Source organism: Mercurialis annua, linkage group LG7 (genome assembly GCF_937616625.2).
Source record: "Mercurialis annua linkage group LG7, ddMerAnnu1.2, whole genome shotgun sequence".
NCBI lineage: Eukaryota > Viridiplantae > Streptophyta > Magnoliopsida > Malpighiales > Euphorbiaceae > Mercurialis > Mercurialis annua.
Window position 1 is genome coordinate 1,808,511 of NC_065576.1, and position 26,880 is coordinate 1,835,390.

Consider the following 26,880-nt stretch of genomic DNA (forward strand, 5'->3'; position numbering starts at 1 on the left):
GTCTCTTTGTTTAGTTGTACTTCACCGTTCTCTTCATCTTTACATCCTTCTAGAATCCCCAAGTAGAAAAGTTTTTTAATTGAAAAACTAAACTACGTGAATCCTAATTTTGATTTTGATATTTGCACATGAGAATCATAAACCAAGTAACTATAGGGTCAACTTTGTCAATCTCAAGACTTGAGAATTACATCTTGGACAGTACTTTACACTATTAAAACCATCTAAACAAAAGTTCCATATCTCCACTAGCACAATAACCAAATTTCATATACTTCTCCATCCATTTAATAGATCAAAATGATAAATTGCCAAAAGAAATGCTCCTAATAGTCTAATAATGTGATCCTTTGTTTCAATGTACGAAGCGTCAAACATATTCAGAGCATAAAGCAATAAATACATTAGTCAAATACAGCAAACTACACTCATCATTGTACATTGTAGACAATTACAAATCATGCTCAAAACTCATTTAGTACTACTAATTTCTATTTAAACATTTTCATGTATTTCAAACAAGCATATGAAACATCTATCCACACATCTAGGCTCAAAAGTAAAGTTCAAAATTGGCAATCAAGTGAAGAACTAGGAAACCTGCAATAGAAGTCTGAAATAATAAGTAGAATTAACGGCTCAAAAGTACTTACACTAATATTAGGTGATGATTCCAATTGACACTCAAGCTGTTCAAGCTCTTTGGTAGTGAGAGCGCCTAATTCCTCTCCAAGAAGCTCCTTATGCATAGGAAAAAAGGTACTTTATGAATCAAGATTTGTGAACTTCATAGTAAAGCTGCAACAGTTAAAGTATGCAAGTTTGTTACCTCTAGTTTTCGGTTTCAAATACTCCATGTAGCTGCTATGCTCACACCAAATAAATAATTAAATGATACCTTCAAGTCCAACAAATACACATTAATATATTTAAGTGTCATTACTACAATAAACACATAATGTCAATGAAAAAGAGAGATTTTTTCTTACAAGAGGAAGAAGAAGCAGCAGTGGTCAATGAATCAAAATGAGAAAAAGATCCATCAATAAAAATAAATATAAATATCAAAATCAAAATCACAATTGCCATAGCAATCGCAATCAAAATCGAATGATCGAAAACCTAAAAAACAAGAATATAATTGTAAAACTCACTAGAAATACAAATAGATGTATAAATCAACCATAGCAGTAGTGGTATAATTTGTAAGCCCTAGAAGAGTGAGAAATTTAATTTAGAGAAAGGGACAGAACATGAATTAGTATTATATGTAAAAGGTATTTGAAGAAAACAGATATAACATGCTGACTAGTAATATTTTAATGTATATTAATTCACAATATCTCCATGGAAGAAACTAAGCTAACGTAATATTTGCATAACTTATAGGAATAGTGAGCACTCAATAAGCTGAAGCTAAACTTACTTTTGTTCATACTTATTCTATGGAGAGAACAATTTCTGTGTCATAAAATGGTACATAATTCCACATTTCCACTTGAATAACATTTTGATATCCTATATGACTATAAGAGCTGATGGTTGAAATTAAAATGACGAGAAATGAATGGGCGAAGAAACAAATTACCAAAAGCTTCACTAGTTCTGGTTATAAGTTGTAGCTACATGAGTAGCTCCTCCCTGTATAATTCATTATGATAAGTGATATTGGATGAGAAAGATCACTTAAAATGACAATTAATGATAATAAATTAATGATACAATGAAACAAACCTCGTCTACTACATTAACAACTCAAGCAACATTGTCAAAATTAAAATTGAAAGCATCTTACAAAAGTAAAAGCAAAATCAAGATCAGGATAAAATTGAAATCAAAATCAAAAATCAAAATCAAAATCAAAATTGAAATCGACATCGACATCGAAAGCGAAATCAAAATCAAAATCAAAATTAAATAATTGAAAACCTAATATATATAATTAACGATAGAAGGAAGCGTAACGTAAATTTCATGCGCACATGCTCTCATACAGGATGTGATATAATTGTTCGTGAGAAATCAAGCTCACCTTCTAAGAGCAGCGAAACCGGTGCTGGAATTGCAATAAACCTTCTTCACAGTGGTAGAGGCGGAGGAGGTGGATGAAGGTTGTTGCTGCTGTTGAAACCCTAGAAGAGAGAAAAGGAGAGCACAAATGAAAATTGAAAATCTATTCCCGATAATTTTAGAATGTACAAGAGAATGGAGAAAATTAACGTTTACTAAGGATCATTGTGACTCGATTGCGACTCTGTTATCTATAATAGCCATAAATTAATACAGTAAGTTGAAATATGTGTACTTATTTTTAAGAAAAATTACAGTAGTATGAAAAGTATTGCTATATTTATTTAAACTGTTATATTTTCTTAAGTTAGCGCAGTAATTTTATATCAGAGAATATCGATGAAGCATTATGAAAAAATTATCATAATAGATACTTGTAAAAATCAAACAATATCAATAAAATTTTAAGTAAAATGAAACCAAACATTAAATTATTTACTAATATATTGTTGAGATTTGCATTGATTTGATATTTTTAGTCTGATTAAATTATTTACTAATTTTAAAAATTTATAATATTTAAAATATAATTAAATATGAGGAAATAAAAGACAGCAGTTTAAAAGTGTTGCTAGATTCAGTCTAACTGTTGCCTTTTCTTAAACTAATGCAGCAGTTTTCTATATTTGTTACCTTATGCTGTAAATTTGTGAATTTTGTTAATTTCTTTGCAACGGTTTTTAACTGTAACCTTTCTGTTGTCTTATATATACTATTGCAACAGTATTAAAAGTGTTGCTTTACTAGTGTTGCTGAAAGTGACTTATGTGGTAGTGTACTGACAAAGCATTTCCAGCAAGCTCATGGCCTGATCTGTTCACACTTCTGAAAAGTTAAACAAGAAATTAAGTACATTTTATTGTAACTATTTAAGCAATAACTTTTTTTAATAACTAAACTTTTTTGAAAAGTATTCTATAGTATTTTAAAGATTTAACCTATTATAAGATATATGTACTATTTTTTTTTACTTCATCCCTAAGTGTTTTAGTTTCTTTACTTGTTTTATGCATGTACTTTCGAAAATAATTTTATAAAGTTTTTTTGTTTCTTTACTGAGTTCCTGTACATTCAAAAATAGTTTTACTTGATAATTCATAATTCCGCACTTTTATTAACAAAAAAACTTTATAAAACTGTTTTTGAAAGTAGAAGAACCAAGTAAAGAAACAGAAACACCTAAAAATAAAGCAAATTTTTATAAAATACAGGAATTTTAGGATAAATTTTGCCTAGTTTAAACTAAACCGTCACTTCAATGACAATAAGGTAGATCAGTTCCATTGCTGATTAGGTTTGTTTAAATGTAAATGTTGTGCTCCATGAATTTCGGGTTATTGCATAACTATACTATAAGAACAATTCAATTAAGTATCTCCAATTGATCTAGCAGTTATAAAAAAGAAAAAAAAACTTCCATAACTAACCTTGTACATAGAATATAACTAATCTACATTTATGATTCCTCAAGTTTATTACTACAAAATCCCTACGTACATACACTAGATTTATGAACTGCCTTCATACGAGTGAATATCATAATTTAAGCGGTCGCGGGATTATAATCTAGACAAGACGACTTAGAAAGACGTAACGATCAACTCCATGAATGTATTTTGTAAACAATGATAATATCCCGGTCGATAATTCTTGCACTATTTAATACTATCTTGCTATGATTTTTCACATTAATGACATCATAAATAGTTAGCATACCTGACCCGGGATAGGATTTAATTGCATAATGTGGCAGTGCCTTTCTTTAAGTCACAGAAAAGTGGCTTGATCATCCTGAAATCTGAACTCCGTAAAGACGCATCTTTTTCGTTTGATGCGGTGATTGCACTTTTATCTAAAAAGATTAGAGTTATTAGGACAAAAAGCAATTTGCTTCCCATATTTGATCAATGAGAAACCCTAGCTAGAGTATACTTTTAAGAAGACAAAGGTGTAAATCTATATATGTATATATATATTTATAATAATCTATAATAATAATAACAACAAAAAGGAGAAAAACTTGCATGAAAAAACTACAAAGTTTTAATACTATAATTTTTTATAAAATCAAGCCTCATTAAATATTTTGAAGTTCTAATGAAAATTAATCTATTGCCAGATGAGAAGGGGAAAAACTATAAAAAGAAGAAAAAATTGCATGAAAAAACTATCAATATAATTTCGTAATTGAGCAATTATTGTGTAATTAAGGTGACTTACAATAAAAGAAACGATCGACCCCATGAACAAGTACTCTACTATCATCATAAATATCCCAATGAGTAATTCTTGCACGATTTATCTTGCCATATTTTTGCACAATAAGTTTTCTGTCACTTTTAAAAAAAAAGGATTCTGTGTCAATATTCGGATTAAGACTAACGTAACTCAATTGAGAACCCTCCGAAAGGAATCCGGAATCGAATGCTTTCTCATCAACTCTCGACGTAACTACTTGAAGCTCGAAATCTCTAGGGTCTCGCCTTCTACTAAAGTGGGTTGCATTGTCATTAGGAATGAATATAGTGACCGTATCATGATCGGGCAATGTGATTTTGCCGTTCTTGAATTCACCGTTAGGAATGACTGACCGGAGATTATTCTCCAACATCAAGGACATGATCTTGAAATCTGAATCCCATAAAGCTTTTTTGATTTTGTCTATTTCTATCACAACTTGTTTCTTTGATTCAAAAACTGGATTTTGCTTTAATAAGATTAGAGTTAATAGGAAAAAAGGGAGGGTTGTAAAGATATGAGTTCGAGAATATGAACTGATTTTGAAACCCATAATTGCTTTAGAAACCCTAGAGTATACTACACTTTTTAGAAGACAAGGTTTAGACCTAAATTTATACTATGATAATATATAAAAGAGTAAAGAGAGGAAGGCAAATAGAATTACAATACTACTTTTAAAAAATAGAGTTATTATAGTACTAATTAATGTCACATTATCAACATCATAGATCCAATGAAATTAAAACAAATCATTAAATGATCATTGATCCAATGAAATTAAAACAAATCATTAAATGATCATCGATCCAATGAAATTAAAACAAATCATTAAAGTATAATTGATCCAATGAAATTAAACAAATCTTTAAAGGATCATTGATCCCAATAGGAATCCTTCATCATATGGGAGAACCAACTCTACTAATTTCAACAAGAATCTAATTTTTTTTGTATATATATAAAACCTAAAACTTAAATCCTACTCTAGCCAAAAACAATCTATCGAAACCCTAAATCATGGCATCACGTAGTCAAATTCTGAATGCTGCTGCATCGTTATTTTTGTTTGTGCTATCCTTTCAAATCCTACCCACATCACAATACAATTTTAATTCATCAAAAAAACTGTCAACTCCACTTTATTATAGACGTAATCAGAATTTGGCACATACATATTTTCCTCTGCGACATAAAAATGTTCCTCCTAAAATAGAATTGGCTTCTAAAATAGAAGTTGATAAAATTGCAAAAGCCTTATGGGATTCAGGCTACAAAATCATGTCGTTGATTATCAAGCAAGAATTACATAATGTAGTGTCGAATGGGCACCACTTCCTAAGGTTTATAACAATATTTGCTCCTCGCGATGAAGCGATTCACATAGACAATCAAATGGAACTCGAGTCTCAAATTGTGATATCGAAAGTCGATAAAGAATCTTTTGATTCGGGATTATTTTGGAAGGGTTATCAATTTGACACTATCCGCTTCGATTATTTTGATGGATATGATATACTTAAAGTCAGTGAAGCTCCGGGGACAAATTATCCTTCTATCAATAATGTTAGGATCAGAGATTGGAATATTTACGAAGATGGGCATATTCTTGTTCATGGCGTAGATGATTTTTTTAAGGAGCAGTTTGATTAGTTGATTGTAAGTTGTGACATTTTTTTGTTCTTGTTATTTATTGTTTTCTTAGTTTCATGTGACATTTGTTCAGCTTTCTTTTAAAAATATTCAATCATTATATGAGATGAGGAAAGTTATATGTCTATTATGTGTATAAAATTATTTATTTTTTTATGATATTGGATTAAATTTATATAAACATTTGTGCCAGGATTAGGTATAAGACCTACATCTCGTGCTCGTTCGCAAGGGAACCACGACACTCTGGTCCCGTTCACGGGGGGCCATGACGATACGTCTGGTCCCGTGCCTCCGAGCGGTCAGCAAAGAATTTTATTATCGGTAGAAAATGATTAGGTAGGTGGCGAATGTCCCCAAGAAGTTTGTCAAAAAGTTTATAGAGCGGAAAAAATATTTAAATGGCCATTCAATTAAAATTTAATGAAAATTAAACTGATATCTTTTAATGAATATTAAAAGTTTAAAACTAAAAACAAATCTTTTGGTGTTGAAAGGCCCTATATAGTGCGATTTTTAGTTACTGATCGGCTAAAAATAAATGTAAAGTTTGCACGCAAAGAAAGATGGATTATTTGTTGATTGCAAATCATAGAATGTTAATGTAATGGCCATTAATTTTGTTGTCCTAATTTTTTGTTTCTAACTATTTCCGTAGTGTTATAATTCAACCTTTATTAACTAACTACATAAATATGATTCATAAAAAGTAAAAAGCAGCAGGAAATTTTTGTTCATGATTAAATCTATACTATATATAAAAGCACGGATAGAGGGGGACAGACAAATTTCCGGAATAACCCTTTTTAATCTATATTAAATAACGGTTTTATAGTCATTAACAAATTAATTATAATAATTAATTACTAAAAAATTATTATAATTAGAGTTTTAGTTAATATAAAATTGTATCATGATAGAGGAATATTAATTGAGTATAGAAAAAATAGCTAATCTTTTTCAAATTAATAGGAATATCAATCTTTTAGTTTGATTACACTAGCAACACAATTAATATTATCCAAATCTTTGTTTGTTATATGTAAATTTACAAAAAAAATTAATTTGATTTTTTTAATTTTGTTTTAAAATAATAATACATGAATTGACGAGTCACGTTGCGAGCCACGTGCGTAGCACGCAAAGCGAGACTAGTTAAAGAAAAAAAAGTTGCATGAAAAAATTCACCTTACATATAAGATAAAATCAATCAACATAATCATACAACTCCAAATTCTTACGCGGTGAATATCTTCATATGAGTGAATATGATAATTTAAAGTAGCGGAATTATTATCTAAACACTGTAAAAGAAATTATCAACCCCATGAATAAATATTTTTTTTGTTATCAAAGATGGTAATCGACTCTTTAAAGTCTCCATTGTTAGTTTTGTAGTTATAGAGGAGTGGTTCGAACAATAGAGACGGGGTTCGAACATACAACCTCTTAATGCATTTAGATCTAGATGCGCGTCTTAACCATTCAAACTAGGCTTACATTGGCATGAACAAGTACTTTACCATCATTATAAATGTTCCAATGAGTGATTCTTGCACGATTTATCCTGCCATATTTTTGCACAATAATTCTCTGTCAATATTCGAATTAAAACTAATGTAACTTAATTGAGAACTCTTTAAAAGAAATCCAAAATCGAATGCTCTCTCATCAACTCTCGACGTAACTACTTGAAGCTTGAAATCGCTAGGGCTTCGGCTTCTACTAAAGCGGATTGAATTGTCATTGGGAATGAATATAGTGATTATATCATGAATTAGAAAAGACAATTATGTAAAAGTGATTGTCTCCTCTATCCGGAGATCTCTATTTATAATATAGATAGATATAGATAGATATGAAAAATAATTTGGTTATGACTACATAAATTAGATTCATAAAAAATAAAAAGGAACTGATTTGGAATTCAAGTTGCAGGAATTTCCTGGGATTTTTTTGTTAATAATTAATTTAAAGAAAAAAATTACATGAAAAAGTTACCGTTACATAAAATAGAATCAATCAAACATAATCATACTACTCCAAGTTCTTACGTATGCGGAATTATTGTCTAATCACACCAAAAGAAATTATTAACCCCATGAACAAGTACTTTACCATCATTGTAAATGTCCCAATGAGTAATTCCTGTATAATTTATCATACCATGACCATTCACCATAAGCTCTTTGTCAATATTCGGATTAAAATTAACGTAACTCAATCGAGAACCGCTTGAAAGAAATCCGGAATCGAATGCTTTCTCATCAACTTTTGACGTAACGACTTGATGCTTGAACTCACTGCGGCTTCGGCTTCGGCTTCGGCTTCCACTAAATTGGATTTGATCGTCATTAGGAATGAAAAGAGTGATTGTATCGTGATCGGACAATGTGACTTTTCCATTCTTGAATTCGCCGTTAGGCACGACTAACCGGAGATTATTCTCCAACATCAATGACATGATCTTGAAATCTGAATCCCATAAAGCTTTTTTGATTTTGTCTACTTCTATCACAACTTGTTTCTTTGTGATTTTTTCTATTTCTATCGCAACTTGTTTCTTCCATTCAAAAACTGGATTTTGCTTTAACAAAATTAGAGTTAATAGGAAAAAGGGGAGAATTGTAAAGATGTGAGATCTAGAATATGAACCGAGTTTGGAACCCATATTTTTTTTATTTTAAACCCTAGACTACACTTTTTAGAAGACAAGGTTTAGAACTATATTTATAACAATCTACAATATAACACTATACAAGAGTAAATAGAGGAAGACAAATACAACTACAATACTAGTTATAAAAAAAAAATAGAGTTGCAATACTAATTAATCTCTATTTGCTTTTTATTTATTAAATAATTTTAGAAAAAAATAGACAATTATAGTTATTTATATTGCTAATTAAAATGATATAGAACTGGTACAACTTTTAAAAAATTAATAATAATTATAATTAATAATAATTTGAAATGTTTTTTAGAGACTCGTTCACTACATCATTAGTTAAATTAAACAAGTCTCTAATAATATTATTTTATTTTAATTAATAATATCATATTATTGACATCATAGGTCCAATAAAATATAAACAACTCGATAAGATGATTGAAAATTATCACATTGTCAACAGCATACGTCCAATAAAATTAAAAACAAATCAATATATGATTAAATAATGATTATATCACATTATCAACATCATAGATCCAATGAAATCAAAACAAATCATTGATCCCATTCGAAAATTTACTTAACTCTACCAATTCCAATATGAATCTAACTTTTTTTTCTATATATGAAACCCTAAAACTTAAATCCTCCTCGGGCAAAAAAAAGAACTAGTGAAACCCTAAATTATGGCTTCACGTAACCAAATTCTGAATGCTGCATTATTATTTATGTTTGTGCTATCGTTTCAAATCTTACCCACATCACAAAAAAGATTAACTCAATTACATAATCCAAATTATAGTCAATTTTATGAAATGTCTCTTCCACGATATGTTCCTCCTAATCATGAAGCTCTGGGAATAGATGTTGAGAAAATCACAAAAGCCTTATGGGATTCGGGCTACAAAATTATGTCATTGATCGTCGAGCGAGAAATACGCTACTTACTAGTAACAAATGGATTTCAGTTCCAAAAATTTGTTACTATATTTGTTCCTCGCGATGAAGCGGTTCGTATAGAGAATTGGATTGAGCTCGGGTATCAAATTGTGAAGTCGAAAATTGATGAAGATTCTTTCAATTCGGGATTATTTTCGAAGGGTGACGAATTTGTAACTGCCAGCTTCGATGTGGATGAACGTCGTAACCTTACGGTTACTGAAGTTCCGGGGACATTTACTTATCCTTCTATCAATAATGTCAGGATCAGAGATTGGAATATTTATGACGATGGGCATATTCGTGTTCATGGCGTAGATGATTTTTTTAAGGAATCAAAGGCTGTTTGATTGTGATTTTTAAAGTTCTTTGTTATTATTAAAATTGAATTTTATTGTCTTTGTAATTAATAATTTTGAAATAAGGAGCGGCGGTTTTGCAATAAGGGGCGGTGGTTTTGTGGTGGCTAGGGTTATGCCGGGGTTAGGGTTTAAGGTGGGAGGCATCGTGTTTTTGTTTGTTGACACGGTATAAAATAATTGATTTATTTCTATATTGATATTTTACTTATCAATAAAATTATTTTTAACCGTATTGATAAGCTTTCAAATTTACGTATTATTTAGTCTAATATAAAAACTACATTATTTATTAATAAAAATTGAATTTACATTTTTTGATATAAATTAATCAATTTCATAAATATTTAAAATAAATTAAGAATAATTATTTCTTTCATTGTGCATATTCCATCATTATAAATTATGAGACAGCATCATAATTGGATGAATATTTTAGGCTTAATGCCTTTAAAAAACCCCGACCTTTCATCCCCTTTTCAATCCTACCTTGACGTTGAAAAATTGTCAATTTTACCCCATTTTGCATTTTTTCATTTCAATTATACCCTGAAGCATAAAATTGACCTTTATTTATTTGACAAAAGTTCAATAATTTTTTTTAAAAATGGTCACTATAATATAAAAAATTAATCTAATGCAAAAAGGGTCAATTTAGAAAAATTTTGCCAAGTAAAAAAATATCAATTTTATGCTTTACGGTACAAATGAAATGAAAAAAATGCAAAATAGGGTAACATTGACAGATTTACAACGTCAGGGTAGGATTGAAAAGGGAATGAAAGGTCAGAGTTTTTTAAAACATTAAGCCAATATTTTATATCTTAATTTTACAAGATAACACCGTGTATTAAACATTTTAAAAATAATTTAATTAAATAAAATTAAGATTTGTTTCAGTATTCTTTCATAATTCGATTTATGAGTGAATGTATGGTTCTTTATATAATTTTTTTAAATGATGAATATGAAAACTGATTTGGTTAATTTGCATGTACTCAAGTAAATATTTAACCTTTATCAACTGACTAAATAAATTAGGTTCATACAAAGTAAAAAGGAATTGATGTGGAATCCAAGTTGCAGGAATTTTTGTTTATAATTAAAAAAAAAAATTGCATGAAAAAATTACCCTTACATAAAATAGAATCAATCTACATAATCATACACCCGATCAGTGATAATTTAAAGGTAGCGGAATTATTGTCTAATCAATGTAAAAGAAATTATCAACCCCATGAACAAGTACTTTACCATCATTATAAATATTCCAATCAGTAATTCTTGCATAATTTATTGTGCCATACTTTTCCACAATAAGCTCTTTGTCAATATTCGGATTAAAATTAACGTAACTCAATCGAGAACCTGTCGAAAGGAATCCGGAATCGAATGCTTTCTCATCAACTCTCGACGTAACTACTTGAAGCTTGAAATCTAGGGTTTTGAGGTCTACCGAATCGGATTTGATCGTCGTTAGGAATGAAAAGAGTGATTGTATCTTGATCGGACAACGTGAGTGTGCCGTTCTTGAATTCACCGTTAGGTATGACTAACCGGAGATTATTCTCCAACTTCATTGACATGATCTCGTAATCTGCCTCCCATAAAGCTTTTTTGATTTTGTCGATTTCAATCACTACTTGTTTCTTTGATTCAAGAACTGAATTTTGCTTTAATAAAATTAGAGTTAATAGGAAAAAAAGGAGAGTTGTAAAGATATGAGATCGAGAATATGAACTGGTTTTGAAATCCATAATTTGTTTGGAAACCCTAGAAGACAAGGTTTAGACCTATTTTTATTATTATAATATATGATAATATATAAAAGAGTAAATAGAAGAAGCCAAATAGAATTACAATACTACTTTTAAAAAATATAGTTATAATACTAGTTAATTTCTATTAAATTTTAATTATTAGATAAATGTTAGAAATTAATTTTTTTAGATAATTACAATTATTTATATTGTTAATTTTAGTAAAATTTAAATATTATACTAGTAAGATTCTCATAAAAATTAATAAAATTATAAAAAACTAATGTTTGGACAAAATTAATTAAATTAAACTATAGCATTGATTAATTTATTTTTATTTAATTATATCATATTATCGACATCATACATGCAATGAAATTAATACAAATAATTAAATTATTAAAGATTAATATATCACTATTTCTTTTTTATTGGAGATCGGAAGAGTGCTTGTGGAAGGATTTGAAACAAATAATTAAATAAATAATGATCCCAAGAATCCTTCATCATATGGGAGAACTAATTTGCTTACGTAAATCTACTAATTTCAATAACAATCTAATTCTTTTTGGTACATACAAAACCCTAAAACTTAAATCCTCCTCTAGCAAAAATAAAAGTGAAACCCTAAACTATGGCATCACGTAATCAAATTCTGAATGCTGCATTATTATTTCTGTTCGTGCTATCGTTTCAAATCTTGCCCACATCACAAAAACGTTTAGCTCCACGACATTATAAAATAATGTCTCGTCAACCGGTGCATCGAGATGTTGCGAACATAGAAATTGATAAAATTGCAAAAGCTTTATGGGATTCAGGCTACAAAATCATGTCGTCGATTATCAAGCAAGAACTACGTTACGTAGTAATTCTAAACGGATATCATTGTAATATTGGTTATGGTTATGAGAATAACATACTGCGTGTGTATAAAAACAATAGTTATACTTTATTTGCTCCTCGTGATGAAGTGATCCATATAGATAATGGAATGGAACTCGAGTCTCAAATTGTTATGTCGAAAGTCGATAAAGAATCTTTTGATTCGGGATTATTTTCTAAGGGTTCTGAATTGATCACTGTCCATCTTGATATTTCTCAGTTTGAGGGACGTTTGGATGGTGATTTTGATGATCATAGACGGAAACTTACGATCAGTGAAGTTCCGGAGACGGGTTATCCTTCTATCAATGATGTTAAGATCAGAGATTGGAATATTTACGACGATGGGAATTTTCTTGTTCATGGTGTGGATGATATTTTTAAGATATGAAAGGCAATTTTTGATTGATTGTTCATTGTGAGTTTTTTTATGTTCTTGTTATTTATTGAAGAAATTTTAGTTTCTTTTAGATCGTATCGTTATGTTGTTTCAGATGAGCATTATAAAAGGATTTACAAATCTGTTGTTTGTTTGTTGTGTATCTGTGTTTATATATATCTTCATGAACTTAGTTCGCCGCGTAAATAAATTATATTTATTAAATGGTTAATCGGATTTAATACCGCCACGTATCATGGATGGTTCACAATACTATGCAAGTATTTGTAACGAATCTGACTACAAAATATTAGGCAGAAACTGAAATCAACATAATTACAATATGTCATATGTAATTCTATTCGAGTCTGTTTATTTTAGTGTCTTGTCGGCTTCACAGTGCAAGTTCTCAGTTCATAAGACTTGTGATATTTTAACGAATTCTGCAAACAAAGCAAATAAAGAATGAAGTCAATAAAAGTTAGTCGATTTCTTTATTGAAATCATATTTTAAATTAGGCTCATCCGGTGCATGATTATTGCAGGGGTCAATGAGCTATCAGTATGCAGCCTTAGCTCCGGAATTCGAGTTCAAATGAAATTTTTAATATTTAAATTCGGTTCATATTGATTTTTCGAATATATATATATAAATCTAGTTTTAGTCTCAATGGACAAGATATATCATGGTAAAAGAATGACCAATAGTACATCCTTAAACTTGAGTTTTAAATTTAAAATTTAGTAAGTGTTTTTAAGTAATTGATTTATTTAATATATTTATACCACATATCACGTTATTAATGGATAGTGTATAATTCGACGTGGTAAAATAAGTTTATCTTATGAAAAATAAAATTCTTGAAAGCATCTTACCCGGAGCAATTCTTGTTGACAGAAATGGGGAAGCTGAGATGTACGTTACACTTATATGGAAGAGCATTAATATTAGCAAGAAGAAAAGGAGGGTCATCAATGGCGGCAATAAACTCGATACACTGACAAATCTTCTGCGCGTCGCGGTTCTGCTGAGCTAACCTGTTAAGCTCCTGAACCCCGGCACAGCATGTCCACGTTGGTTCGCTCACATGCCCGTCGATAAACCCTATACATGAACCAAAATATATGATCACATTCAAACAGTCTATGAAATCTTGAATCAGAAGAGGCGTAGCTGAGCTTGAAATCACGAGAATGATCGTTAGAGTCGCGATCAGACGAGTCATTTTACGAGTTGTGAGGTTGAATTTGAGTCAGAATTAATGGTTGGTCATGACTCGGTATTTATCTGAGGTTTAAGGAGAAATTAGTTAGTTGATAGTTAGCTAAACGACATGTATTTGTCATGTTGTATAAATTATTGGCTATCGTTTTGTATTATTGGATTTTAAGGGAGCTCATTACTTGTGTTACTAATGAGCATTTCAATAATTCAACATGATAAGAAAATGATTGGATCAATTAAGGTTTATAAGAATATATGCCGAGAGTCATCCATTTTTTGTGAATCCAAAAGTGATTAATTAATATCAGCCGGTCGGGATGGAGCAATTTTAAAAGCAATATTAAAAATCTCATAGAGGAATTTTATCACCTTGACGGTCTTATCTGGCTCGATCCGATTTAGTTGGAACAATGACTCTAAATCAAATTGTACCTGTATCCTCCGCTTACTAGACAGAATATCGAATTTATTAAAACAAAAGGAGTAATTTATAAAATTATCATACTTATTTTTATTTACTATAGTAATAATTTTCTCGTTTTTCAATGCTTTCAACCATATTAATAAAAGTATTTATAAAAATTAAACATTCATATGATAAATTATGCATATAACTTAGGACAATGAAAATAAAAATAATGCGTATAAATTTAAAACAGAGAGAGTAATTAGCCAACTATAATTAGTTAGATGATCATCAACATAAACTTATCATAAGTTAAACCAATCATTAAATATCACAGAATAAATGATATGGTTGTGTAATTTCTTCCAAACTTGAACTAAAATTCAATTCTAAATTATTTTGGATCATGAAATTAATCATCTAGATCGAACTTAAATTTCGGTTTCTCGGCTTTTTAGATCGTGTTTTTTTTTTGTTTTAACCTCGGTTCATCATGGACCACTCACATAAAAACTTTGTTATATCGTGTAGGCTTTCATTGAAAATTACCTAACCTTTTTAATTTATTTAGTATGTCCAAACTTTTAAAATACTTAATTTTGACTTATTTTTTAATTTTTAATTCCAACTGTGATTATTTGTTTAAACTGAAATGAAAAAAAAGTTTCAAATATATTATCATATTGCTTATTGTTTGGACTTTTTATAGTAAAAAAAATTGAAATAATGTGAAGCAATATAAATAGCATATATGATCTTTTCTCCAATCTAATTCGAACAAATGGCTGAAAAGTGAAAAATAAACTAAAATTGACAATTTTAGAAAGTTTGACTAAAAATAAAAGCAAAATCAAAAAGATGAGATATTTTTAAATGGTCAAACTAGTTGTATAATTCAGTCATATGAAAAATATGTCTTTTTCATGGACCGTAAATTATATGTCTAAAAAGAAAAATACATCGACAGACCTAGTTCAACAAATAAAAATTGTAAATATTTGTTATTATAATATGACACGTATTGAATAAAGTTAGCAATTAAATTAAATATTACATTAAATAATGATCGTTTAATTAGATTAAAAACTCTTTAATTGAAATTGACTGGTTAATTAATTTTATTCGATAAGGTCTTATGTAGTCAAAAATGGGATGGTTCACAAGTGTTGAATTAAATTTATGTAAGAATTTTGAAAAAAATAAAATTTTTATAGTTTTAAAACTATATATTTAATTAAGTAAAAAATTTATTAATATCATAGAATCAATTTATTTGTCTCCCAAATGCTAAAAAGTCCCCCTCAATCATAAAAGAAAAACTAGATCAATAAATGATAATGCCACCTAAGAAAATGATACTGATGGCTTAAAACGACAGCGTTTATACGCGGGTAGACCACCCTGAGATATAGCCGTTAGAGAGAAGGGACGCCTCACACACTTCTACCTGGCCGTTGGTCACTAAATTCAAAAAAATCGACCGTTATACCGACCCCCTTTACTCTTCTTCTTCTTCTTTTCTAACGTTACAGTTCTCCAGCGCTAAAAAAAACACACACACAAGTCCAAATAACATTACTCGTCAACATTAAAACTCAACAATTTTCTCTCTGTTTTTCCTCTGACTAAAACTAAATCTCAACTGATCATGGCGATTGAAGAATCCAACGGCGGAGATGCAACGACGGTGATAGACGAAGCATATGAGTTTTCAGCACCGCGGTTCTTTGATTTTATGAAAGATGAGACAGTTGAAGAGATGCGTAAAGCCGAATTGTGGTTCGATGATAAGGCGATTGGCTATGCTCCTTCACGTAAGTTTTTCTTTCTTTTTTAACTTAATAAAGTAGTTTTAATAGTGTTATTAGGCTGTTAGTTCTTGATTACATTCTTTATTAGTGTAAATTAGGGTTTGATTGAATCATTTTGTTATTGTGTTGGAATATTAGGGTTTTTGAGAATTTAATTTCGTTTTCGATGAAATTTAGTGAGGGGTGAAGAGAGGAAATTGAAGATTTTTTGCTGAATTAAACCCTAGGTTTTCTCTTTTACTTATGAATTAATTGTGAAAATGACGGGACTTTGATGGAATAATTGATTTCACTAGGGGTCATTTATTAGTCCCCACAAGATTCATGTGAAGTTTTTTGCTTATCAATAATTAACAGTTAATTAGTTTATCTGTGTTAATCTTTAATCATGCATTGATATTAAATCAAGCTTTTATTGATCCTGTTTTCCTCTAATTTTATGCAGCTTTTATGCCTAGAATCAAAACTGGTAGATCATTTAAGGTTGAAAGCCTGTGTGATTTTAGTGCAGCAGAGGAATCTCAGAAGGTAATTTTGCTGTTTACTATGGTGGTTTTATGTATCTACAGCTTAATTTTATGTAGTTTTCTGATCAGAGAATTATTTTGTATCACAGGTCACTGAATCATCATTAGATTCAAAAGTTCCTAAGTCTCAAGTACAAGTCATGATACCTACAGAAACTGGGGAGGAAGAGAAAACTCAGCATGAGGCAAACAAAGAAATTAGTTCAAACATTGTCAATGTTTCTTGTGAAGACAATCAGAAAGAGACTGCTTGCAGGATCTCTAGTTCTATTAAAACTGAACACACTGCTAATAGAGAAATGAGCAAAACTGAAACTTGCTGCACACCTAAAGCTCCGGCGACTTCTCAGAAAAAGGAAGGCCTATTAACCAATTCGAAGAAGCATCAATTTGCTAGAAATGTAGCTAATCTGGTTAAGAATCCATCCGCATTGACACAGAAGAGTCGGTCACAATCTTCTCAAGTTAAGGGCTCCAGACTAGCAAGTGTCCCAAGGTTATCTCTTTGACAAACTTTATGATAAGCTTCTGTTATTGGTATAACTTGCATGTTCATAGCATACTGATAAGGAATTGCAAATTTGTGTATTAATGTAGAGAGAAGAGTGTAAATGATGCTTCTGGGACTTCCATTTTAGCCCAAGAGAACCAGGCTATTAAGCGGCAGAAGCTGGAAGGAGGAAAGTCCAGACAGGTGACTAGTTACTGCCACGAATATGAATTACCTTTAGCGTTATTAGTCTTGCTGACAGTCTGCTTATTTCAACTTCCAGATTCTTAATGTTAAAGCTCCACAACCATTGCCACATAAATCCAAACTGGGTCTTACAAGTGGCAATTGCAATTCATCTGTTGCTAGCAAGATGCAGAAGGAAGACAGAAAGGTCTGTTTTTGTGAATTTGCATATATTTGTGTTTCACTGTGAAAAGGCTAGGAACTGACTCGGCGAATGCTTTATATTTTCTTGATCTGAAGGTTTATGTTCGGGAACAACCAACAGTAGTACCATTTGTTTCAATGGCAGAGATGATGAAAAAATTCCAATCAAGTACCAGAGACCTTTCACTACCACAAATTAAGAAAAGTTCTTTCTCACATGTAATGAATGGCCCTTGCATTCCCGAAAGTTGTTTCATACGAATTCATTTTTCCTTTGTTTTCTTTTTCAAACATCTTTTCATGATTCAGGATGCTGCTGCTCTCCAGGGGAACCCGCCTCGACTCACATTGACAAGGCCCAAGGAGCCTGAATTTGAAACAGCTCAGCGAGTTCGCTCTGTCAAAATAAAGAGCTCTGCTGAGATTGAAGAAGAGATGATGGCTAAAATTCCAAAGTTTAAAGCTAGACCAGTAAACAAAAAGGTGATTTATTTTTTTCCTTTCTATGACTTTTTCCTTGCACCAATATATATTTTCGTCCATGTCTGACTGAAAACTTTTATTTGTTTTAGATCTTCGCTGCTCCAACATTGCCTGCATTACCAAGAAGTACCCCACAACTTCCTGAATTTAAGGTGAACCTTATGAATGATTTTTGTTTTGAAGTTAGCACTGTTTAATTTCTTATGCATATACTGATCCGTTTTTAAATTTCCTGCAGGAATTCCATTTTCAGACAGCAGCGCGGGCCAATCAGAATGTAGATTCAGCTTCAGTGGCCTCAACAGAAGTGCCTCATCAGGTAATAGAGCAATCTAAAATGTGCTTATTTCTCTTTAACAGATAACTCATCCAAACAGAACTCATCCAAATTCACTCATTTTTCCTTTTAATTCATGACAGAGTCAGTGGAAGCCGAATCATCTAACCGAACCTAAAACTCCTCTTCTGCACACTACATTGAGGGCTCGCCCACCTAAGGTGAAAACTTCTTTAGAGCTTGAGAAAGAGGAACTTGAAAAGATCCCTAAATTTAAGGCAAGGCCTTTGAATAAGAAGGTACTTCTCCATCTCCTTACTGAATACCAAGTGGCCCTTTACATGAACAAACATTGGTTTCCAGAAGAAACTTAAAATCTTGTCTTCTACAGATATTTGAAAGTAAAGGATCACTGGGGATCTTTTCCAATTTAAAGAAACAAGTTACCACACCCCAAGAATTTCATTTTGCCACAAATGAGAGAATTCCACCACCAGCTTCTGTTGCTGATTTGTTTGATAAGGTAAGTTGATGAAAGTTTGTGCAAATTTATGCATTCATTCCATAAAAAAAAATACTGAAATACAGTTTCTGCTTCTGTTCAGCTTTCATTAAACTCAGAACATTGCCATGGCAATCCACTTCCAAGAAATACAGTGCCACATCCATTCCATCTCCACACAGAGGTATGTTTATTGTCCCTTTGATTGTCGGAAAAAAGGTATCGAAAATTTCTTTGCGCTTACATTCCTTCTGCTGTTTTGCTTACAGGAAAGAGGAGCTGAAAAAGAAAGGAAATTTGTGATGGAGATTTGGCAGAAGTTTTTGGGGGAGGAAAGAGCCAGAGTTCCAAAGGCTACTCCATATCCTTACACAACTGATTATCCCGTGGTATGCATTTATTATTAAATATGTGTATCTCAGATTATAAGCGTTTATGCAATCATGATGACATGGGAATTGACAACTGCAGATTCCTCAAAAACCAGAGCCTAAACCATGCACACAACCCGAACCTTTTCAATTAGAGAGTCTAGCAAGGCATGAGGAGGAAAAACAAAGGGAAATGGAGGAAAGGCTGAGGATTGAAAAAGAAGAAGAGGAGATGAGGATTTTTAGAGCACAGCCAGTTCTCAAAGAGTAAGCAAACATATTTTTAAATTTCACAGATTGAATGGAGTGTATGTGCTACTTAATTTTAGAGTTCTTCTGGTTTTTAACCAGTGTCATTTTTTTCTCACTTCTGACCTTATGCAGGGACCCAATTCCACTACCAGAGAAAGTGCGTATGCCCCTAACACAAGTTCAACAGTTCAGTCTTCATGTAGATAACAGAGCTGTGGATAGAGCAGAATTTGATGACAAGGTTAAAGAGAAAGAAATCTTATACAAGAGATACAGAGAGGAGAGTGAAGCTGCAAAAATGGTATGCAACTTTTCAGGTTTATACTTTGTAGCTGGCTTTTGAATAATTTTAAGATTAAACTAAAAAAATTGTAAATTGTAAATTGCAGATAGAGGAAGAGAAAGCACTAAAGCAAATGAGAAGGACAATGGTTCCTCATGCAAAACCAGTGCCCAACTTTCAAAATCCATTCTGCCCCAAGAAGTAAGCTTTTCTTCTTTATTACTATATTTTTTCTAACTTTGACATTCCATTATAGAGGGTGCTAAAACTGAACCAAACCGAATAACAAAACCAAAAAATATTACAAAACGAAAACAGAACCAAACCGAGTCGGTTCCATTTGGTTTTCGAAGCAGAATATTACAAAATATATTGATTTGATTTATATTTATAATTTACAGATCTAAAAAGGGAACTACAAAGGCAAAATCACCCAATTTGAGGGTACTAAAGAGACAAAGGATGATGATGGTAAATGCAGTCTCCAGCCCTGCTTCATGTATGAGGTGATATGTAGACATGGGAGCTGGTGCCTGTTCAAGCACTCTTGAACCAACCCTTTTTTATTCTTTTATTTCCACCATTCTTGTAGCATGTTTGTACTTCAAATTTTATTCTTTCTTGTACACAATCAGATTTTGTTGTATAACAATATTGTTTCACTTGCAGTGGAAAACAATTTAACCCCTTAATTACAATACAATATAGTCCATCATTTATTCTAAAGTTGAATCAGTTCTTGTGTTAACAAAAAATATCAAATCTATGCTAGTAAAAACAGCTGAAAAACTTAATATTATTTTTAGCCGATTACCAATTAAGTCAGTTTTGTTAAAAAATTATTTTATTTGAAAAGTCAAAACAAGAAGTAAAATGAACCCCTCCTCAAAGGAATTATAGAAAGTTATATCCTCTGAAAAGTGAATTAAAAATGCAAAAAAACCAATGGAATTATACGATTCACCTATTCAGACAATTAGCCAAGTTTGCAGTATGAAAAAAAAAAGTTCCATAAATCCTCTGAAAACTGGTATAAAACACATTAATCACACCCATAAAATCTCTATCAATAAAAAGTAAAAATACTATGTATAAAAATGGTAAAATATGATACTGATGTGGAGCACTAAATGGAAGTCGCCGTCGATCTTTCTCTTCATCTGTATATACATAAAAACTCTATGCTTTTTTTACCTTCCCCTTCTCTTAAAATTAATCTACTAGGCCTCCTTCTGCCGATATGCTAGAATCTGCATCAGACAAAAAGTACAGAACATCGAAAAGAAATTGTAAGCTCATTGGCCGGTTTGCAGATGAAAGTTTTACTAGCACTCACCAGATGATCTTTGATGGGGTTGCAGTTGGATTTAAGACCTGCCAAAGTTTCTTGCCCTTTCAAAATTTGAAGCTCCTCCATTGAAATGGGAGGATGTAGCGTAGATAGTTTGTCGTCAACCTTATGCGCCCCCTTAACTAATAAAATTTGAACATCTTCAGCTTGCAAAGTTGTTCGATGAGCAACATACTGCATGCATAGTAGAGTTAGAAAATCAGGTAATGCAGGCATCGATTTGAGTTTCAAAGACAAACCTTCCATCCTTCCATTACTAACACGACACAATTTATTTTATTTTATTTCTTGCTAATTTTATGCTAGTTTAATGTTTTGATTGTAGTGCTCCAACCTCTTTACTTACAATTGCATTTTATAAGTAAATTAAGCTACTGCAATTTTGGATAAGGTGATGATGGCATAGAAATCTTACTTCACATAGATGTTTGACGGACAAACTGGGGCGACAACAAAGATAAGGATGCTCCATACTCGGAGCATTTTGTTTCTCCAAAGAAACAAGGACGAGATGAACGTCTAACTGCAGACATAAAAAAAAGGGCTTCAACTTGATAGAACATATAAGTGCAACTAAGACTCTAAATACATAAAGAAGAGGGACCACAGAATGTGACATTCCAAGCTGCAAAACATATTAACTTTTTTTCCAATCAAACCTCAGCTGCTATTTCAGACACTCTCTAGGTTTCAAACAAGAATGCATTTGTCGACAAGTCTATACAGTATAACCCACCCGGAATTCCTCACCCACTTTCAAAGGTTTGTCCCCTAATGATAGCAAATAAATAGTGTTTGTTGCTTTTTGATTTTGTTTGTGTAATTAGTGCTCTTTGATTTGGAGCTTTTAATATAATCTCGGTATCTTTTACCAAAAAAAAAAATCCAGTCCATTGCACATGCAACCACACATACCTCATCATTTTTTTCATCTAATCCCCTGAGATAGTCTACCAGCCGGGATAAGCGAGTGCTTCGGGTATTCTTATTGTTGCAACTACTAGCATTACCATGCCGTGTATTACTTCGAGCACCACCCCTGCCCCAAGCAAGCATTTCTGTACTCCAAACAAGGCCTGGAGATATTCCTCTGTTCTCTCTTCCTGCTTCTAATTCATTTTCATTGAATCCACCTTCAGGGTTTGAAGCTGACGAAGAAGGTTGAGAGGGTCGAATACCCGTACGTCTCTTCTGCCTGCGGTGCCTCACTTCTGTGGAGCGCTCATCAGTAGAAGATGAATCCTTGCCTCCATTATCATCATTTTCTTCATCCATGTCTTCAGACATTAAATAATCAGCGCCTCGGCTGTTTCGTCTCCTCCTTGAAGGAACTGTCCGAGGATTGCGCAGTGATCTTGGCATAAATGAACCAGTTGTTTCTTTACCTATCGCACGTTTCTTAGCCAGTGCTTCAGACTGTCGTTGAAATATTTGGGCAATGGAAGCTTGGATCTATCCAATAAAGCATTCAAGAACGTCAAACACAAGAAATTGCATATGCTGAGTTTATGATATTCCCATCTTGAAATATGGCTTTCTAATCTACTTATCATTCCTTGAGAACTGAATTAAGTAGGCCAACAATTTATATTTCCAGAAGAAGTGGGTGCTTTTAGAATCAAAATCAAAAACATGGATCACTGAACTCAAAACACTCATCAAATCACGAATGTAGATACTAATGCAAAGGTAAACATATATACACATACCTGCTTATTCCGCGTCCTTTCCTCTTCATGAAAAGCCAATTCCTGGAACCAAATGCTCACTCAGAAGCAGTATAGCACAAAAATAAGAAATCAATGAGATAGATAATGTATACCTCCGCCTCATACTTGTCTATGTCTGGATACAAAGTAGCGATTAAAGCATCGTAATTTGGATCATCTCTCAAAGAGCGCCGACTTGCACAGTGTGTCCGGCAAGCAGGGCACTCATTATTCCTGCAATATATTACTAATTAAATAAAAAGGTTTTTATTGGTCAACGTTTATTGGAACTACACTGAAATTTAACCTAACAACGACATTATTTATAATTGAGAGGTGACTCAGAATTTTTGTCACATACCCAAGTCGCATTGACTTGTCAATGCATTCCCTGCAAAAGCGGTGCAAACATTCCATTACAGTCCGTGTTTTCTTTATGATTCCTGTAAAGGGGTAAGGCATTATTAAGACATTTTTCGGTGTCTGGCCTACTAGGACAAAACACGGGCAAGCAATATATGACATGAATACAGGCACTGCAATTTTCATCCCAATCAAAATCCAGAAGAAGATGACAAATTGAAAAACTAACTTAAATAACATATATCAAAAAGCAATAGCAGTATTATTGAGACACTAACCTGATAGAAAAACAAACTCTCCTTTTCATGATACAGTGATAATTTTTAAGTCATAATGAACTTAATCATGGAATAATATAAGCTTAAGCTTATGTTTTCAATCGAAAACATTCAACACAATGTCGGCTTCGCATCAAAAGACCGCAAGTTTCAGGCATGAGTTTCAAAGGCGGTCAAAATAACAAAATAAGTCAACTATATGATATTACAATTTTCATGATCATCTGGAGAATTTTCAACTCTAGGAACTATATCCTAGTGAACTAATCCAACTTTCTAAATCACATCTAGCAAATGAAAGCATCATAAAATGGTTCAAGAATTAGAATAAAATGAGAAACAATAAGTACCAAGACAAATTGGGCACTGCACGTCTTTACGAATTTCTGGCAGTTCCACAAAGACAAACCTGCAAGGTAACCAAAATCTTAATTCTCTCGATATCAACCCACTATGAATCAAGTTAGTAGCTGAATTCTACAGCCAAAAAGGTAACATGTCACTATAGCCTGCAAAATTTCATAAACAAGTAAATAGCTTCTCTTCGGAAAAAAGTCCGTGGATGTATATGTCTCCTACTGGTCAGAGATTTAGGTTCATGTCATTAACAATCTAAATATAACGCTCCCCAAAGACAAGGAAATCCCGGAAAGGTAAAATTTTCTGACTTTTTCAGCATTCAAGCAAGTGAAAACTAAACGATACAACCTAGCTAAACTACTTACATAGAACACAGCAAAATTAAGAGTTAAGCTTCAGATCAAGAAACATAATGGCAAAATTTCCAGACTTTTCTAGCATTCAAACAAATGAAAACCAGGTACAACCCTAGCTAAACTAACTCTACAGAATACAGCAAAATTAAGAGTTGAGCTTCAGATCAAGAAACATAAAGGTAAAATTTCCAGACTTTTTGAGCATCAAGCAAGTGAAAACTACCCGGTACAACCCGAACTAAACTAACTCTAGAGAACACAGAAAAATAAAAAAATCAGCTTTAATTTGAGAAACATAAAGCAAACAACCAACGTGAATAACTGGAAGCAATCCTCAAAGTTCAATCAGTCACCAATTTAAGTACCCAGAATAATATATTTTTCAGCAGAAAACAGGCATAAACCAAACAGAATAATCCTTAAACTACAAACAAAGTAATCGTCTTTATAGAGCTAAAGAATAACATGCAACAACCTCTCTTCTCTAAGCAGACCCAAAACAGTAAAAACAGTCACAGCACCAAGAGAATATAAATTGACCAAACAATGAAAATTCTACCACTAAGATAACTCCACGTCTTTATATATCAAGTCCAGTAAATTATATAGCTTCAAGAAATATACACAAGTGGAGAAAAAAAATATGTTACTCACTCGGGTTTTTCATCATCATCTTCCTCTTCTTCAGAGCTAGAAGATTCACTCTCCTCAGAATCTAATTCATGAAACATAAACATAAACAAAGATCCATTCAACAAATCTTCAAACTTTGAAATTAATTAACAAACTAAACCAACATGTACACGTAAACATATCTTATTTTAACTAAAATGGTAAAATTAAAAACCAAAAAAGTAACCATCTTTGTGTTCTTGATCAGCTTCTGGTTTCTGGGTAGCTTCTTCATTTTGGTGCTCTTGTTCTTCATGGTTGGTTTGGTTTGGTTCGTAAAAATAAGATGGGTCAAGCCGAGATTGCTTATGATTATGACCATTTTGATTAACGGGTGGAAAACCTGTCTGTTCTTCTTGTTCTTCCTCGTCTTTGCAGGTGAAATTGTCGGGTGAAGACCGCTTCTGAGCAGGCATTGGGGTATATGTATATATAAAATATATAATATATGTATAAATAAATGTTAATATGTTTGATATAGTGATATAAAACGAAGTGATGAAGAAATGTGTTGGTGTTGGTGGGTTGAGTTGTGAGGGTTTGGTGCGGTGGCGATGCAAACAGAGAGTATGAAGCAACGAAGAGGAGGAAGAAGAAACAGTAGGAGAAGAAGAACGAGAGAAGAAACATAGATGGGGAAGATTTTGCTTTTTACTTTTTTTATTTTTATTATATATTTTCCATTTTTGTTTTGTTTTTATATTCATCATTAAATACATCCCCGGTGGGTAGTGGATCTTCATAAGAAAATGTATGTAGGCCAGACTATATCTCTTCATGGGCTTGGGTACCCCGCCAGACCCGTCCAAGCCCGTACTATAGGGCCGGGCTTGGATAGTAATTTTTTGTCTAAATTTCGGTTTGAGCCTGAGCCTGAAAACAATCCGTAATTTTATGGGCGAATTTGGACTTTTACTTCTATACAATTCCTTAATAAGTCTGGAAAAATTATGAACTCGTGCATATAAAGTGCAAGGGCCGAGTTTGATAGGAATTTGAAGTTCGAATTGGGCTCGGGCCAGCCTTGTACTTACATCAAATTTTAAAAAGGCTAACTGGTCCGAACCTGCCCCATTAACAGATATAGGTCGGACCAGTTTAAGGTGGACTTGTCCAGACGGGAGTTGGTTACAAACAGACCTGTTTATGAGCCTGAATATCTGCTCGGACCGCCCAAATCCATCCCCATATGGCCAGACTTAGAAAATAATTTTTCGTCTCAAGCTCGACACGAATCTAATCATAAAAAACCATATTTTATATGTAAATCAAAAAAACATTCGGCCTGACTCGCAAAAATTGAATGTAAGGACCGGGTTTAGATAGTAAATATGAAACCCGAATCTGGGCTCTAGCCGAAGTTAGGCTTACTTAAAAATTAAAATACCTAATAGACTCTTTTTCAATTTCGCCCATGAATAGATCTAGTTATAAAATAAAATAAGCTCATGAACATATGTTTTTTAACCAAAGTGTTATATAGTTAAACTATATTCTTAACTTCTATACTTATACTCTTTTATTCTTTTAACTTTTGAACTTATACTTTATTATCGATCTGATCCTTCTATCTTCCAATTTAACTCATTTGGCCCTTTACTCTCGATGATATATCAAGTTAAATGACGGTTCAACAACATTTTCATCACACCAGCGCATTTGTATTTCATTTTATTATTCACAGGTTAAATAAGCAAACTTTATATGGGTCAAAAAATGAATTAAACTATTTAAAAAAGGAAATTAGACACCATATTTTTCTTATAAAAAAACTATCAGATTTTATTAAATCGAACTTGAAACGATTACAATTGTAA

At 32.0% G+C, this 26,880-nt stretch overlaps 4 protein-coding genes across 4 annotated transcripts; 1 reads left to right on the forward strand and 3 right to left on the reverse strand.

The window, feature by feature from the left end:
- Positions 1-2,846: 2,846 nt before the first annotated feature.
- Positions 2,847-4,928, reverse strand: LOC126657398 (uncharacterized). Its single transcript, XM_056103846.1, has 3 exons — positions 4,291-4,928; positions 3,787-3,922; positions 2,847-2,895 (listed from the first exon to the last, which is right to left on the reverse strand). Exons 1-2 carry the CDS (start codon positions 4,859-4,861, stop codon positions 3,804-3,806), a joined length of 690 nt encoding a protein of 229 aa, XP_055959821.1. The 5' UTR covers positions 4,862-4,928; the 3' UTR covers positions 2,847-2,895; positions 3,787-3,803.
- An 8,219-nt stretch (positions 4,929-13,147) lies between these two features.
- On the reverse strand, positions 13,148-14,221 carry LOC126656430 (non-specific lipid-transfer protein 13-like). Its single transcript, XM_050351005.2, has 2 exons — positions 13,834-14,221; positions 13,148-13,400 (listed from the first exon to the last, which is right to left on the reverse strand). The coding sequence occupies exons 1-2, from the start codon at positions 14,181-14,183 to the stop codon at positions 13,391-13,393; spliced, it is 360 nt and encodes a 119-aa protein (XP_050206962.1). The 5' UTR covers positions 14,184-14,221; the 3' UTR covers positions 13,148-13,390.
- A 1,815-nt stretch (positions 14,222-16,036) lies between these two features.
- On the forward strand, positions 16,037-20,700 carry LOC126655618 (protein TPX2). Its single transcript, XM_050349857.1, has 17 exons — positions 16,037-16,402; positions 16,845-16,927; positions 17,016-17,422; positions 17,524-17,620; positions 17,700-17,810; positions 17,903-18,025; positions 18,116-18,289; positions 18,379-18,441; positions 18,528-18,608; positions 18,710-18,865; positions 18,958-19,089; positions 19,172-19,252; positions 19,338-19,457; positions 19,540-19,706; positions 19,824-19,992; positions 20,081-20,175; positions 20,376-20,700. Exons 1-17 carry the CDS (start codon positions 16,237-16,239, stop codon positions 20,482-20,484), a joined length of 2,334 nt encoding a protein of 777 aa, XP_050205814.1. The 5' UTR covers positions 16,037-16,236; the 3' UTR covers positions 20,485-20,700.
- Positions 20,701-20,899: 199 nt separating this feature from the next.
- LOC126655620 (putative E3 ubiquitin-protein ligase RING1a) lies at positions 20,900-25,724 on the reverse strand. Its single transcript, XM_050349858.2, has 10 exons — positions 25,251-25,724; positions 25,046-25,106; positions 24,026-24,084; positions 23,396-23,477; positions 23,148-23,268; positions 23,035-23,076; positions 22,241-22,777; positions 21,741-21,848; positions 21,311-21,499; positions 20,900-21,224 (listed from the first exon to the last, which is right to left on the reverse strand). The coding sequence occupies exons 1-10, from the start codon at positions 25,477-25,479 to the stop codon at positions 21,195-21,197; spliced, it is 1,458 nt and encodes a 485-aa protein (XP_050205815.1). The 5' UTR covers positions 25,480-25,724; the 3' UTR covers positions 20,900-21,194.
- Between the last annotated feature and the right edge of the window lie 1,156 nt (positions 25,725-26,880).